Source organism: Pan paniscus, chromosome X, assembly GCF_029289425.2.
Source record: "Pan paniscus chromosome X, NHGRI_mPanPan1-v2.0_pri, whole genome shotgun sequence".
NCBI lineage: Eukaryota > Metazoa > Chordata > Mammalia > Primates > Hominidae > Pan > Pan paniscus.
Genome location: NC_073272.2, coordinates 54,660,998 through 54,677,179, shown reverse-complemented (window position 1 = coordinate 54,677,179; position 16,182 = coordinate 54,660,998). Strand labels below are relative to the sequence as shown.

The 16,182-nt window shown below is 47.1% G+C and overlaps 1 protein-coding gene across 9 annotated transcripts in view; it reads left to right on the top strand.

Moving 5' to 3' along the window:
- IQSEC2 (IQ motif and Sec7 domain ArfGEF 2) overlaps positions 1-16,182 on the top strand; it is a 95,537-nt gene that overhangs the window by 43,398 nt on the left and 35,957 nt on the right. The window contains exon 3 of one of the 9 annotated variants that reach the window (XM_057301104.2): positions 10,967-11,703. The exons of the other annotated variants lie outside the window; for them this stretch is intronic. Coding sequence (XP_057157087.1) covers positions 10,967-11,066 — 100 coding nt within the window. The 3' untranslated portion in view covers positions 11,067-11,703. Of the gene's footprint in view, positions 1-10,966; positions 11,704-16,182 lie in introns of those variants that run through there. 9 annotated transcript variants of the gene reach the window in all.

Here is a 16,182-nt window from a genome sequence, read left to right as displayed (position 1 = left end):
TCAAAAAAAAAAAAAAAAAAAAGAAAAAGAAAAGAAAAGAAAAAAAGAAAATATTGGTTGGACACAGTGGCTCATGCCTGTAATCCCAGGACTTTGGGAGGCCAAGGTGGGTGGATCACCTGAGGTCAGGAGTTCGAGACCAGCCTGGCCAACATGGCAAAACCCCGTCTCTACTAAAAATACAGAAATTAGCCGGGCGTGGTGGTGTGTGCCTGTAATCCCAGCTACTAGGGAGGCTGAAGCAGGAGAATCACTTGAACCTGGGAGGCAGAGGTTGCAGTGAGCCAAGATCGTACCACTGCACTCCAGCCTGGGTAACAGAGCGAGACTCTGTCTCAAAATAAAATAAAATAAACATTGTATATACTTTTTTACCAGTAAATGTGAAAATATAGATGAATTGGGTGGTTTTCTAGGAAAATGTAAATTACCAAAGTGACTTAAGGTGGGACAGGAAACCTGAATAAAATGGAAAAGTAGGGAAGAAACTTAAAAGATGGTCAAAGTGGCCGGGCGTGGTAGCTCACACCTGTAATCCCACCACTTTGGGAGGCCGAGGCGGGTGGATCACGAGGTCAGGCATTCAAGACCAGCCTGGCCAACATAGTGAAACCCCGTCTCTACTAAAAATAAAAAATAAAAAATAATTAGCCAGGCGTGGTGGCAGGCGCCTGTAATCCCAGCTACTCGGGAGGCTGAGGCAGGAGAATCGCTTGAACCTGGGAGGCGGAGGTTGCAGTGAGCCGAGATTGCGCCCCTGCACTCCAGCCAGGGCAACGGTGTGAGACTCCATCTCAAAAAAAAAAAAAAGAAAAGACGGTCAAAGTTTTCTCCCCAGAAATGGTACCAGGTCCAGTTGGTATTCTGGAAGTTCTGGTATGATGGAAATTCTAGCAAATCTTGAAAGATCAGATAATAGGAAAAGATAGATAGCTTCCCAGTTCATCCCATAAGGCTAGTATAACTAGACAGGTTTAAACAAAATAAAAAAAAACAACAACCATAGCCTAATGCCACATATTAATAGAGCAACAACTATTTTCAATAAAAGATTATCAAATGGAATCCATCAGTGTATTAAAAGAAGAATATATTGTGACAAATGAAAGTTTGCCCCAAGAGTGCAGGGATTGTTCAACATTAGGAAATGTTATTGTAATTTATTGTATTAAGATATTAAAGAGAAAATATCATATAATCATCTCCATAAATGCTGAAAAGTGATCTGATTAAATTATACATCTATTCTGCTGTATTGGGGTAGTTTGTTACACAGTAATAGATGACTAAATAGTAAGCTAGGAATCATGAAAACTTCCTTAACTTGGTAAAGAATTTTTATCAGAAACCAAAGAGAATCATCAAATGTAACAGTGAGGCCCTAGATACATTTCCATTGAATTCAGGAACAAAATAAGGATGGCTGCTATCACTGTTATTAACCAATATTTTTCTGGAAGTTTTAACCAGTGGGATTAACAAAAGAAATACATGGTATAAATGTTAGAAAGACAGAGTTAGAATTAGCATTATTTGAGGATGGTATGATTGTCTACTTAGATAATCGAAGAGAATAAAATGAAAAATTAGTAGAACTAAGAAGAAAAGTCAGTGCAGTGAGTAGACACAGATAAATATACACGCAAACCATTAACTTCTCTGAGTACCAGCAATAACTAATTAGAACACATAATAGAAAAGATCCCATTCACAATAGAAAAAATAATTCTATAAAACCACTATGAATTTACAAGAAATGTGAAATACTTCTCTATAGAAAACTATAAAATTTAATCAATGGCTGTAAGAAGACTTGAGTAAAACAAAGTTATATCTTGTTCCTGGATGAGAAGAGTCACTGTGGTAAAAATGACATTTTGTTCCCAATTTGGCCAAAACATTCATTGCATTCCTTATTAAAATTTCAGTGATATTTTCTTTGGGATTTGAGTGATTGGAGTTTAAAGTTCATTCAGAAGAGTAAATGTTCATGAATCACTAAGAAAATTTTGAAAAAGAATGCAGGTGGCCGGGCGTGGTGGCTCACGCCTGTAATCCCAGCACTTTGGGAGGCCGAGGTGGGCTGATCACGAGGTCAGGAGATCGAGACTATCCTGGCTAACACGGTGAAACCCCGTCTCTACTAAAAATACAAAAAAAAAAAAAAAATTGCCAGGCGTGGTGGCGGGTGCCTGTAGTCCCAGCTACTCAGGAGGCTGAGGCGGGAGAATGGTGTGAACCTGGGAGGCAGAGTTTGCAGTGAGCCAAGATCTCAGTCTCAAAAAAAAAAAAAAAAAAAAAAAAAAAAAGAATGAGGGCAACTTGTTGTTCTGTTAGATATAAACTTACCATAAAGCTGCAATAATTTCAAATGTTCTATCACAGAAATAGAGGACTACAGACATGAAACAAAATAGAGAGTTTAGACACAAACTTATGTTCATATGGGAATTTAATTCATGACAAAAGACATCTCAAATCAGTGGGGAGTCAATAAATGAGATGGGACTATTGGTTACCCATTTGGGAAAAAAAATTTAAGTGAAATCCTTGTCTCATATGAAAACAAATACAGGCCAGGTGCAGTGGCTCATGGGGTTACATGCCTGTAACCCCAGCACTTTGGGAGGCTGAGGCGGGTGGATTGCTTGAGCTCAGGAGTTCAAGAGCAGACTGGGAAACATGGCAAAACACCAAAAGTACAAAAATTAGCTGGGCCTGGTGGCACATGCCTGTAATCCCAGTTCGGCAGGATGAGACAGGAGAATTGCTTAAACCCGGGAGGTGGAGGATGCAGTGAGCTGAGATCTCGCCACTGCACTCCAGCCCTCCAGCCTAGGCAACAGAGGGAGACTCTGTCAAAAGAAGAAAAAAAAAGCCATAAAAGTACCAGAAAAAAATCTGGAATATTTTAATAATATTAGGGTGGAGAAAGCCTTCCTGAGCATGACTTAAAAACCCATAAGCTATAACATAAAGAGTAATAATTTTGGCTACATTAAAATTTAAAACTTCTGTGTGGAGAAAGATACTATACACAAAATTAAAACATAAACAGGCTAGGAGAAAGTGTTTACTACACAGATATCAGGCAAAAGGTTAATATCTCTGCCTATATCTATATCACCTTCTGGAAACTAGTAAGAAAAAGATACAAAACCCATTCAAAATGGAGAGATAACATGATATGGCAATTCAGGGAAGAAATAGACAATTAGCTAATAAAGGAGAAAATATGCCCAAGCTTACTAATAGTTAAAGAAATGCAGCTAAAGCAGGCCGGGTGCGGTGGCTCATGCCTGTAATCCCAACACTTTGGGAGGCCGAGGCAGGCGGATCACGAGATCAGGAGATCGAGACCATCCTGGCTAACATGGTGAAACTCCGTCTCTAGTAAAAATACAAAACATTAGCCGGGCGTGGTGGCGGGCGCGTGTAGTCCCAGCTACTCAGGAGGCTGAGGCAAGAGAATGGCGTGAACCCGGGAGGCGGAACTTGCAGTGAGCCAAGATTGCGCCACTGCACTCCAGCCTGGGCAACAGAGCGAGACTCCGTCTCAAAAAAAAAAAAAAAAAAAAAAAAAAAAAGAAATGTAACTAAAGCAATGAAGTGCCATTTTTAGGTTCCCAAATTAAAAATATTGGAAGGGTTCTGGAGAAACAGAACCTCTCAGATACCTTGTGCAAATTGGTAACATTTTTTATGGGGCTAGTTTGTCAGTTACCACCAGAATCCTAAATGTCTGTATTCTTCCATGCTGAGAACCATATCCTGGAGCTAGATTTCTCCAAGGTCTTGCTTCCAGAAGGACCTCAACTTGGCCAGCCAGAGGCCTTTTCTAAAACACCACAATCCAAACTGCAAACATAAGCCAGACTGTGTAACTCTTTATCACCTGCCCTTGTAGGATATCATTCTCAACCAACTCTTAACTAAAAGGTGCATGATATATGCTTCTCAAAAGAAAGACAAGATTATGTGAGTAGGAATAATCTTTCTTTACAGCCAGACTGCAAACATGTTAAAGTAACGGAAATAACTTTTATGTGCACTTTAAACAAAATGTGCATTCCTTTGACCCAGCAGTTCAACTTTTAAGAATCTTAACCTTCAAGAATACTTGGAGACATATGCAGAGATGTTCAGTGCAGCATTGCTTGTGATACTGAAAAATTAAAACAACCTAAATGTCTATCAGTAGGGAATAGATCTTAGTCCATGATATACCCATATTATGGATTACTCTGTAGCAGATCCAAAGAAAAGGTAGCTCTGTATATACTCGCACAGCAAGATCTACAAGACTTACTGTTACATGGAGAAAGCAAGTTGCAGAACAGGGTTTACAGTATGATCCCATTTTTGTAAGGAAAAGAAAACCCCCATAACAACAGTGAAAACATGTTATGAACACCCTGTCATCATTTCAAAATTACTGGCCTTTTTCCTTGGTCCCATTTCCTTGCTTTTATTAATTCATTTCCCTCCTCCTTTATACCTTCTCCCTGTATCCAGCTGTTCAGATTTTGTTTAGATCCTTTTAATAATTAGCTCAGATACCACCTCATTCATTCAGCAAGGATTCTGTCTTGCCTGCTTTAGATTAGGCCTTGTGCTGACCTTTGGTGGAATATTGGAATGAATTGTATCTGATCCTGCTCTCATGGAGCTGAAGTCTAGAAGGGAGAAAGGCACATAGACAATGACACCGTAGTGTGATTTGGGATGGGACAGAAGTAGGCCCAGAAGGCTGCCAGATGAGGGGCAATTAACCCCTTCTGGGAAGGCTTCCTACTGGAGGGGACGTTTGTACTGAGTCTTGGAAGAGTGCTAGCTTTCCTTCATCCCCTTCCTCCACCAGAAATGGTCTTGTTCACTCTTTGGCCCTTCCAAGCAGGATGACGTCATAGGGGAAAAATAGTGGAGTCAGTACCTTTATTCAAGTCCGAGTTCTGCCACTTACCAACTCGGTGACTCTGGGCAAGTCATTTATCCTCTGAGCCTCTGTTTCCTCATCTATGTAATGGGGCTAATGCCAACTTACCTCTTAGGGCTGTCTTTAGGACTGGAGATAATGCATGTAAGGCTCCTGGGTGACTGTCAGCTCTAGAAGAGGAGGGACTACCTGTGTCTTGTTTTCCTCATAGCCAACTGTGTAGCATTGAATTGGATTCGATCTCAAAGCTGTGTGTATTAGACGGTTCTGGAGCAAAGAATGGGCCTGACCATAGCAGGGCTTTGGGATGAGAAGGCTGAGAGGAGTACAGGGTACATGGGTTGCATCATAAGAAGAGAGAACCAGGTGCCTGGTCTTGGCTTATATAAAGGTGATGCAGGAGGGAAAATAAGAGTAGGCGTTCCTGGGAAAGGGATTCCAAGTAGGGAGTTCTGGCCCTAGTTCTTGGTCCTCTTCTACTGATACCATCTCCTAATCTCACAGTCCAGAGCAGTGAGGCATGGTGGACCACTACTTGCCATGGCATTCATGGCAATTTCAATCCCAACTTTGTCACTCACTAGCTGGCTGACCTTGACCAACTCACTTCACGTTTCTGAGCCTAGTTCCTTATCTGTTAAACAGGACTCAATACCACCAACATCATGGGGTTCATTTACTGAATGAGCTGAGCTCATTCAGATGAATGCATTCAGAATTTGAGTGGCTGGCACATAATGGGTACTCAGGAAAGAGTAGCTATTATTAGTGTTGATTTCAGTAGATACTTTTGGAGTACTGCTGTGACCAGGGTCTCTGTTGGGTAACCGTTCTTGCCCTCCATGAGTTCCCAGTCACTCAGGGAGACTGAGAAGGGCCCTGACAGAGGGGAACACTGAAGGGTAGGGAAGCCCAGAGGAAGGAATTTGGCCCTGTCTGGGGCTGGTACAGGTCAACTCAGCCTAAGAGCTGGGTCTTAAAGGTTAAGTAAGAGCCAGGGACAGAAGGGTGAAGTGTGGAAGAGCATTCCAGGCAGAAGGAATAGCATACAGCATATGGAAAAGAAACGGGATGTTATTGGGAAGGGCCAGAAGTTCCTAACCTGGGGTGCATGGGTCTCAGATGGGCTTCAGGAACCCCACGAACCTCCGGAAATTGAATGCAAAATGTTGCATTCATATACCTATGTGCATTTTTTGGTGGAAGAGATGGTCCATGGCTTTCATTAAATTGCTAAAGGGGTTTGCATTCCCCTCAAAAAGCTTGAGAACCAATATTGTTGGTGACAAAGTGTCAGTTGAATGGATTCTAAATAGGAGAGTAATTTGGCAAAATTTGTGTTTTAGAAACATCACATTAGCAGTCAGTATGAAAAATGGGTTGTATGCAGGGAAACCAGCTGGAAGGCCTAAACTGGGGTATTGGCAGAGAAGAAATGGATTTGAGCAGGGCTACTGTGTTGCACGACTCCAGTGAGCACCATTTGTTGAGAAGCACTTTAATTTCAAATTATAGAATCCAAATCCTTTGAGAGTTATTAATGAGATAGACTCAATAGAAGTGTCAGATGATATAAACTGTTGTGGATGTATAAGGTGAGGGAAAGGGAAGAGGCGAGGATGAGTCAAAGTTAGCAGAGGGCCAGAGGGACATGAGTCCATGCCAGGGTGATAGTGCAAGGGGAAAAGGGAACCTCTATTAATGCTCACCCAGCATCCAGAGTCCTTAGTCTCAGACATATTTACTAACTTTCATCCTACCCCTGGTTCTCAGAGATCCCAAGTGACACTGGCAATACTCATTTCCCTGCGGATTTTGCAGAGGAATTACTTTTGCTTTGTGAGTTAGGTCAAGTTTCCTGAAGAAAGCTGTGTTTAAGCCAGTCATTCAAGGTCCATGAGGATTCTGAGAGTTAGAGATGGGGGAGGAGGTGCTGACAGTGTCCGCAAAGGCCTGGAGGTGAGCAAGGTGAAATCAGACATTGGAGGGTGCAGAGGTCAGGCTTACCTCAAGCAGCTGTCTGAAGAGTATAGGCTTTTTATTTTATTTTATTTTTTTTGGTAGGCAGTTGGAGAGCCATGAACAGTTCTTGAATAGGAAAAGATGAAAAGTGACATGATCAAATTAGCGTTTTAGAAGGGAAATGAGGGAGGAGGCTATGCAGTAATCCAAGGGAGAGAGAAGCCAAGGTCGTGGGCATAGAGCCGAGGAGATGGATTTGAGAGGTGATCAGGAGGAAGAGAGGACTGGAGTCAGAGACTGAAGAGGTAACCGGGGAGAGAGGAGGAGGTGGAGATGACAGAGGCTGGAGTTCGCAGTTCATGCCTGGCACTGGATTCATTCATTCACTGAATATTTATCGAATGCCAGGCACTGTGTTAGGCACTAGGGGTTTAGCACTGAACAGAACAGATGCCTGTCCTGATGGATCTTACAGTGAGTGAGACAGAAAAATAAATAAACAACTAAATGTCTAGAGTGTATCTGATGTCGATAAGTGCTATGAAGAAAAATAAAGCTGGGGTGATAAGGTAGAGAATGTTGGGGTGCCTTTTGAGAGGGAGGGCCTCTCTGATGAGGCAGTATTTGAGCAGAGGCTTGAAGGAGGTAAGAGAGTGAGCCGTGTACCTCTCAGGGACGATGTTCCAGATAGAAGGAACTGCAGGTGTAAAGGCCCCGAGGCAAGAGTGTGTTTGGTCTGTTTGGGGAGCAGCAGGGAGACCAGTGTGATGGGGAAAAGGCTGAAGAAGGAGTGAGAGGAGTAGAAGATGAGATGGTAGGGGCAACATCACAGTCTATCTTTTAGAGCTATTTAGGAGGTAGAGTCCACAATAATTGGTGACTGACTTGCTAAGGGGGTAGGAAGAATCTAGGGTGACTCCAAGGTATGTTTTGGGCTCAGGTGACTGGATGAATGGTGGTGCCTTAAGGACAATGGTGAGATGCTGAGTCAGAGGTCCCTATGAGAGCTGAAGGCCCAAAGGGCCATCCTGGTAGAGCTGTCCAGCAAGCATTGGGCTCGATGGGTCCGGGACCCAGGAGAGGGATCCACACCTGAAGTTATGAAATGGAGTGAGATCACTGAAAAAGTGTGGAGTGAAAGAGAAGAGGGCCAGAGCAGAATTGGGAAGGGGAAACCAACGCGTAGGGAAGGAGCCCAGGAAGAAATGGGGGCGGGGTCAGAGCAGTAGGAGGAAAAGCAGTGGGGGTGGGCTCACAGAAGCAGAGGAAGGAAAGGGCCATGCAGAGGAGGGCCTTGTTAAGAGTGTCAAATGTTGCAGCCTGGGGGGAGTAAGCCGAGGGCGGAAGAGAGTCTATTGGCTTTAACCATCAGGAGGGCCTGGGCGACCTTCCTCAGAACAGCTTCCGTGGAGTGGTGGGCGCATGAGGCAGATTGGAGTGGGTCGAAGAGCTCGTGGGAGGTACCGAAGTGAAGCAGAGATGGCCAGTGTAGACGGGTTTCTTAAGAAGAAGCTTAGCTGTGAAGAGGAGAGAGGGACAGAGGGGGATGTGGGGGCAGATAGAGGGTTTTTATTCCCAGATGGGAGAGACTTGAGCTTCTATAAATGTTGATAGGAAGGAGGCAACAGAGGGGGAGAGGTTGAAAACGCAGGGGGGAGAGGGGATGATTGTTGTGGAGGAGGTAATGGGGATGGGCTCCAGAGTCCAGGTGGAGAGACTGGCCCTAAATGCTAGAGGGGCCCCCTCTTTCTTACAGAGGAGCAAAGCAGTGATAGTGGTGGGGATACAAGGGTATTGGGGGATTGGTGAAAGAAATGCTTCAGGAAAGTTCAAAGCAACAAATGGAGAGCCCTGGCCAAGGGAACGGATGCTGGAGCTGGAAGGAAGCAGAGAATACTTCTGGCTAGGACTTCCTTAGGAAGTGGCACTTGAGCTGGGTCAGGAAATTCAGAAAGGATGGTAATAGGCAAAGATCTGTGCAGAGGGAAGAGTATTCTAAGTGGAAGAAACAGAATCAGCACACACATAGAGATGTGAAAAGGCCAGGCATGCTGATGGAATAATGAACAAGCTAGCTTGGTGAAGGCTAGGCATCAGTGAGTAGGGAACATGGATACCACTATAATGGCCGTTATAATAATAGTTACCATGCACTAAGCGCCAGCCTTGCTTAGTACATATTTGAATTCCTTTAGTCCCACTGCACCCTGCAGAATAGGTATTTCCTCGGTTTGCAGGTAAGGAAAGTGTGTCCTGGAATGGTGAAGAAATGGACCCAAGGTCATCCGGCTAGTAAATGATGGGCCTGGTATTGAAACTCAGGTCCGTCTGATTCCATAGCCTGTGCTTTTGCCATCTAACAGGAAAGGCCTGGTGAGGCCATATGATGGGAGAGCCTTGAATGCCAACTTGAGGACCCTGAACTTTATCCAGGAGGCAGTGGGTGTCTGAGCAGAAGAGATGCATGCTTGAAGGTGGGCTTTAGGAAGGCTAATGTGGTTCAAGAAGGGAGGGAGAAGAAATCAGGAGGTGACTGCAGTGTTAGGGGGAGAGGAAGCAGGGGCCTCGCCTGGAAAAGAGGGGAGTGAGCAGTGGGAATGGAATATCACTTGTTCCTCATGACAGCCTGGAGAGGTGTGGATGTTCTCTTTTTATAGATGAGGAATGGGACACTCAGAAAGGGAGGGCTACTTGCCCAGAACTTGCGCCCTGCTTCATGTGATTTTGCTGATTCAGGAAGTCCGTGGAACAATGTGTCAGAGGGAGCTCTGAGTCTGAGAAAGGCGTGTGCGTGTGTGTGTGTGCTTGTCTGTGCATCAGATGGACAGCAATGCCTTCCTTTCCTTTCCCTTCACTTCCCTGTCTGCGTTCCTTCCCACCTCTTCCCATTCTTCCAGTCTCCTGGATTCCATAATTCCTGCATCCCCTGAGCCAAGGGGTCTGGGAATGAGGGTAACTGTTTCCTTGTCTGTCCCCAGAAGGTCAGCCTTGTCACTCCCAAGTCACCTGGTCCCCTCCCAGCCCAACTGTCTGTCCATCCACCATATGAAACTGTAGCCCAGCACCAGTGAATGCCACATGCAGCCTGGCCCCTGGTACTGCTCAGCAGCACCCTAGGGTTAGGTGCTTGTTCCTGCAGCGACTCTTCTCCCACTGCTGTGGCTGCTTCTGTGTGGGCAGACGGCCACTTTGGGAATTAGATTTAGCTCACGAGTAGTTAACAATAATCACCACCATGTTCCCATTGCTGGTGTTTGCCAGACACTTGATATATGTTCTAGTTCTTGCAACAGTCCTGGGAGGTTCACATCACGAGCCCCATTTTTACAGACGAGGAAACTGAGGCTCCAAGAGTGACAATAATGCGCTCAAGGGCATATAGCCTGGAACCACTTGTAGAGATGGGATTTGAACCCAGGTCTGTTTGCTTCCAAAGCTGTGGGCTTTCCGTACTCCATTTCCAAGTATCTCCCATTTTCCTGAGCCTGAACCTTCAGGAAATACAAATCCTTGTCCTTCAAGAGCAGGGTGGGTTTCTAGAGATAGTGCCAAGTTCACCCAAAGGACCTAGTGGGATGAGTCTGAGACTTGGAGCTCCAAAAACTCTGGGTTCAAATCCTGACTCTACCACTTACCCAGCTGTGTGACCTAGAGCAAGTTATCTAACCTTTCTGAGCTTTAATTCCCTCATCTCTAAAATGCTCCTCTGCAGAGCTGTTGTAGGGGCTAAGTGAGATGATGCGTGCAAAATGAGAGCAGGTTGCTGTTATTATATTAAAATGAGGGTCAGGCACCTGGCAGGGTTAGAAAGGGAGTTGATATATGCTGAGGGTGACCTTAAGACTGAGCCCAGGCTGGGTGTGGGGGAGGGCTGTCCCAGCACACTGAGTTGGGTGTGACCCTGGATAATCCATCACACTGGCCTCCCCACCCTGACCCCCATTCTCGTCCCACCTTCTGGTTCCGGTCCTGGCCCTTCGCGTATCTCCCCTGCTCTGCAAACTAATGCCTCTGCCTCTCTCTGTCACCCACCGCCTGTGGCCTCTACCCCGCCCTTCCTGGCCCCAGGGAAGAGGAGGAGGAGGAGGAGACTGAGGAAGAGGAAGAGGAAGACGCTCACCAGTTCTGCTGTCCGGCCTCGGAGTGCAGTAGTCCCTCCTCTCGGTAACTGAGAGGACAAGGGCCGTTTTCTATGCAGAAGCAAAAGCCTTAACCAGCCCCTCCTTCCCCCCACCCACCCCCCCGCAGATCCCCCCATGGGACCCTGTCCCCTGCTTCAGGAACCAGATGGGCAAGCATCGTGCCCCTTCCTCCCCCCACCTTCTTCTTGGAATTCCCATCCCCACTGCTGTCTCCTCTGGACTCCAGCCCCTGAATTAAAGAGAGCTGGAGCCCTAGGTCTGACTAAAATGTGGGAGAAGCAGAGCTTGGAGCTTGGAGCTTGGAACCTGGACCCTCCCGTACCCGCACTCCCACTTCCCAGGCACCCTGGAGCCTGCCACTACTGGAGAGGTCTCCAAATGACATCCCAAGGACCTACCTCTGTCCTCTGTGAGCACAAACAGAGATGCAGGGTGCCTAGGGCTCAGAGGACCAGACGGGGGCGGGACCCAGCCTGCCTAGTTCCCTGTCGTTTGTTCCCTTGCTGTGGCCATTGCTGCCATCTCCTCCACTGCTTGAAGGCCTCACCCCATGCCCTCTGCCATTCCCATAGTGCTCTGTAAATATTATCAGGAGGAAAAGGCCTCTCAGAGTGCGTGTTGCTGTGTACAAAGGAATTTCCATCAATAAAAGCTGATCTCTTCTCTCTGTCTGATGTATATTCCACCCACCCCACTTCCCTCTTCCAATCCCCACCAGGGCCTTGCCTTCTTTCCTATCCAGGGCTGGGAATAGGGGCCGGGAAAGAGAGTAGGGTTTGATTCGTGGTTTTGTCAACACCCAGGAGGCACTCAATAAATGCATGAATGACTCCCAACACGGGCAGGCTAACCTTGGATGTGTCGCATGACCTCTTTGACATCTATAAAAAGGAGAAGGATTGGATTAGAGGGTCTCCAATGACTCTTCCAGCTGTGACATTTTGTGAATCTGAGATGCTACAGTTTTAAGAAGCTATGATTATGTGAATTTAATAGACAATGATTCAGTGACACATTCCACTGCAATTTTATGATTTCTATTTCTACAATGCAGTGATTTGGGGATTTTCCAGTCCTGTGGTTTTAAGATTGCATAATTCTACCATTTGAACAAATTCTGATGATGCAGTTTTAATATTCTGCAATGTTTAGATTCCTTGATCGTTTACTTTTAAGGTTCTGATTCTACAACTTTAGGGATCTCTGAATCTGAGAGGAAGCCATTTCCCTCCAATGCAACGACCCTAAATATTCCCTGCACCTGGGCAGAGGCTGGTTCTAAGACTCCCTGGAGGCTCTCAGCTGGAGGGTGGAAGATGTCCTTTACGGGTTTGTAGGACTCACACCTTCCATGATGTGTCTGAAGTGGGCTCATACCCCCGACTTTTCCTGTCTGAGCCTTTGGTATTAGACAAATCTGAGTTTACCTTCTGGTTCTGCCACTTACATCTGTATAACCTTGAGCAAGTTTTTTCTTCTCCTTGAGCTTTGTTTTCCTCCTGAGTACAGTGAGAATATACCTACCTCTCTGGGTTGTCATGAAGATTAGCAAGAAAGAACACAACGAGCCCAGCATAGGAGCTTGTGCACTGTTGGGCAAGTGTGCTGTGATTGGTGGCTCTTGTTTTGATTAAGGCCCAGGTGAGAGTTTTCTCCTGTCTTTTCTTTCCTCCCTCCCTTCAGCATCTCTATCACATTGAACCTCTAGGTTTCCTAGAACCTCACCTCCTTCCCTCACTTATTGCCTCACTCGCTCAACTCATCTACTCATTCACCCATTCAAAGTCTCATTTATTTCTCCCCTCCCTCCCTGCCTGTCTCCCTTATTTACTCTTCCTCATTCTACTCAACAAAGCATTGTTTGAGCCCTTACTGGGTATAAGACCTGACGCTAAATACTGTGAGAGATCCAAAGTAAGACAGAGGCCGGGTGTGGTGGCTCACACCTGTAATCCTAGCCCTTTGGGAGGCTGAGACAGGCAGATGGCTTGAGGCCAGGAGTTTCAGATCAGCCTGGGCAACATAGTGAGATCTCGTCTCTACAAAAAGATTTTTTTTTTTTTAAGCATGACAGTGGCTGTGTCCTCTGCGAGCTCTCCATCTCCCAGGGGAGATGAGAGATGAGAAATCCTTTGGGAAAGTAGGAAGGATGCAAAGGGTTAACCTGATTGGACAGGAATGGCTTCAGTAATGAGCACATTTTGTTCCTGGCCCAGAGAGGAAGGAGATGTCAAGGTGGGTGGGGAGGTGTGGTGTCCAGGAGGGCTTGCTGGAGGAAGAGGTGCAAGAGTTGAGCCTTGAAGGCTGGTAAGGGTTTGAAAAGGTGGCAAGGGGTGAGAAGGCATTATAGGAGATAGGGACCGCATAGACAAAAACCTGGGGGAGCGCTCCAGGGTCATGCAGGGGAATGGTGGGTACATTACTCTGTTTATTCTGCTCTCCAGGGTGTGTGAATGTAGGTGACCTGGGGCTGGGGACGAGGAGACCATTCTACCCTTCTGCTGAATGGAGAGAGAAGCAAGTGTGGGGGTGGGGACGGGGGTTCAACTACATGGAGGGAGGGGGCAAGTCAGGGTCAGATGGCCCTCCCGACCCGTGGGCAACTGAATTGGCTGAATCGGGCAGAGGGCTTGTGCTGTGGGAAGGGGGTGGGGTTTTGATCAGCCGTGAGAGAAATATGTGTGCACGCATGGCCTCCATGTGGCCGGGCATCCTCACACATGTCTTTGCACAAGGCTCTGCAGGTCTCACAGTTGTGAGACTGTGCACACTGCTGCAGAGCTGAGGAAATGTGATGATGTGAGACTGGGTGTGAGGAATTCTGAGTGTGAGGTTGATTGTGTGAAGTGGTGACTTTATGTACCTGGCAGCCTTGATGTCTGTGTCTGGTGGATGTAATCACAAGGCTGGGTGTGGGTGGCTTTTAAGCACATGAGGCTGTGGCCTTTAGGGTGACAGTTGTCAGGCAGGATGGTCACACACACACAGACACACGTGATTTCTACCTGTGGTCTTCGAGGACCCAGGGTGGCTGCTGAGTAACTGCTGTGTGCTTAGTACTGGCATGAGTGCCATAGGTCCGCAAAGGTGAATCACACTGGGCCGCTGCCCTTGGGAAACAGGACGGGGGTGTGGGGTGGGAGACGGACACTTTAAGAGAGAACCACAAGTTAGCCAGGAAGAAAGACTGACTGTGATATATGGGTATGCATAAGACACAGGGGAGGGAGTCACTGACCCTGTCATGTTCCGTGAGCGGCAGGAGTGAGTCAGCATTGACTTCCCAGAAGGACCAACCTGCTCAGGGTACTGCAAGATGAAGATGAGCTCACCCAGATCAATCAAGTCGGGGGTGAAGGGGAGACAGAAGACATTCTGGGCAGAAGAAACAAAGGAAGAGTATGAGCATGGGCTTGGTTATGTGGATCAGCTTGCTGTAGTCTAGGAATTGCAAGTAACCTGCTATTGCCTGTGACATTGAGGAACTTACAGGGCAGGGTGGGAGGTGAGGGGTGGGGAGACAGGCCAGATTCAGAGGGGCTTCTGAAGCTAAGAGTGGGATGCTGGCCAGAGGTGAGGGGGATTCTTGTCCTGTGCAACCCTGGGCAAGTCACTTTGACTCTCTGGGCCTCCATTTGGGTCTGTGGGATTGGATGGTTCATAAAGCCTAGTCCGTCCAGTCCATCCCAGCTCTGTGCGTCTTCTGCCACCCTTGGCTAGCCACATCCATGAGTCATCGCTCTTGAAGTCAGGAGCTTCTTCCATCTAACCTCAGTCCTTCCTGCTTCCTCCTGGGTTGCTTCCTCATTCACCCACTCCACAAATATTTACCCAGCATCCGATCCTTTGTGCGCCACTGTGGGAAGGCACGGGGAGATGAAGAATGCGAGGACTGTACCTTGAAGGGACTGCTTATAGTGCCTGGGACAGAGGGTGGGGTGGTGCTAAGAGCACGGGCTTTGTGTTCAGATACACTTTTGTTTGAATCTTGGCTCCACCAGTGCTGAGCTTCAAGGCTTTGGGCAGGTTACTTCATCTCTCTGTACCTCAGTTTCATCATCTGTGCTGTCCTCCTCAGAGAGAACAACCCAAACCTTGCAGTGTTGCTCAGCCTAGCAAAATGACAACTCAATAAATGACAACTATTATTTTTAGGGCTGCACAGCAGCAAAGCTGGGATTCAAACCCAGGTCTTGTGCTCCCAAAGCCCGTGTATGCAGCTCAGCTCCTTTGAAGGCTTCTTTCTTCCCTGTCAGTTCCTGTGCCAAGCCAGGCTGGGCTCGGGCTTAGATCCCTGTGACACTGGGATTGGGCAGCAGAACTAGCTTGCAGAAGAAATATTGGAGGGAGAGGTGGCTGCAGTCCCCCTGCCTCCTCTCTCCCCGGCCACTGGGTCCAGTCTCCTGGCCCAGTCTGCTCCTTCCAGAACCCAAAGCCCCTGGTCCCATCCAGGTGCAATGACCTCCTCGTCTTGTTTTCTTGTCTCTACTTCCAGTCCGTCCCGTTCCCCCCGCTGCCACCTAAGTTGTCATGGGGATAGTCCTCACCATCCCTAGCTTCCTCTTGCCCTCATCTTATGATATCCATGGCAACAGCCCCCATTCGTTTCCATGACAACTGCATCCTGATCCCATCCCCTGCTGGCTGCCTGGTTCCGGGCAGTGCCAATAAAGGGAAGGAGGGAGAGAAGACCTCCCATTAGAAGCAGCATTCGAGGAGGATTAGTGCCCCTGCCATGGGCAGGCCAGCCCCAGATCCCTGTGGAAGATCCTACACTGCTTCTCCCCATCTTAGTGCTTTGGCACACAAGGTTCCCTCACTCTTCATCTCTACCAACTCCTTCCAGGCAAGACCCAGTCCACAAGCTTCCTCCCCCAGGAAGCCTTCCGGGCAGCAGAGGAACTAGCACAAGCTTTGGGGTTTGAATCTCTGTCCTGCCACTTGCTAGCTCTGAGACCTTTGGCAGTCATTTCCCCTCTTGGAGTTTTTTTCTTCATCTGCAAAATAGGAATCCTAATTCTTCCCTCACGTTTGCCATGCAGATTAAATAATGTGTGGAAAATGCCTGACACAGGGAAGGTGCGCAGTAAGTGCGAGTTTATTTTTATTCTGCTCAACCACCCCCAAACAGAAGGGATCTCT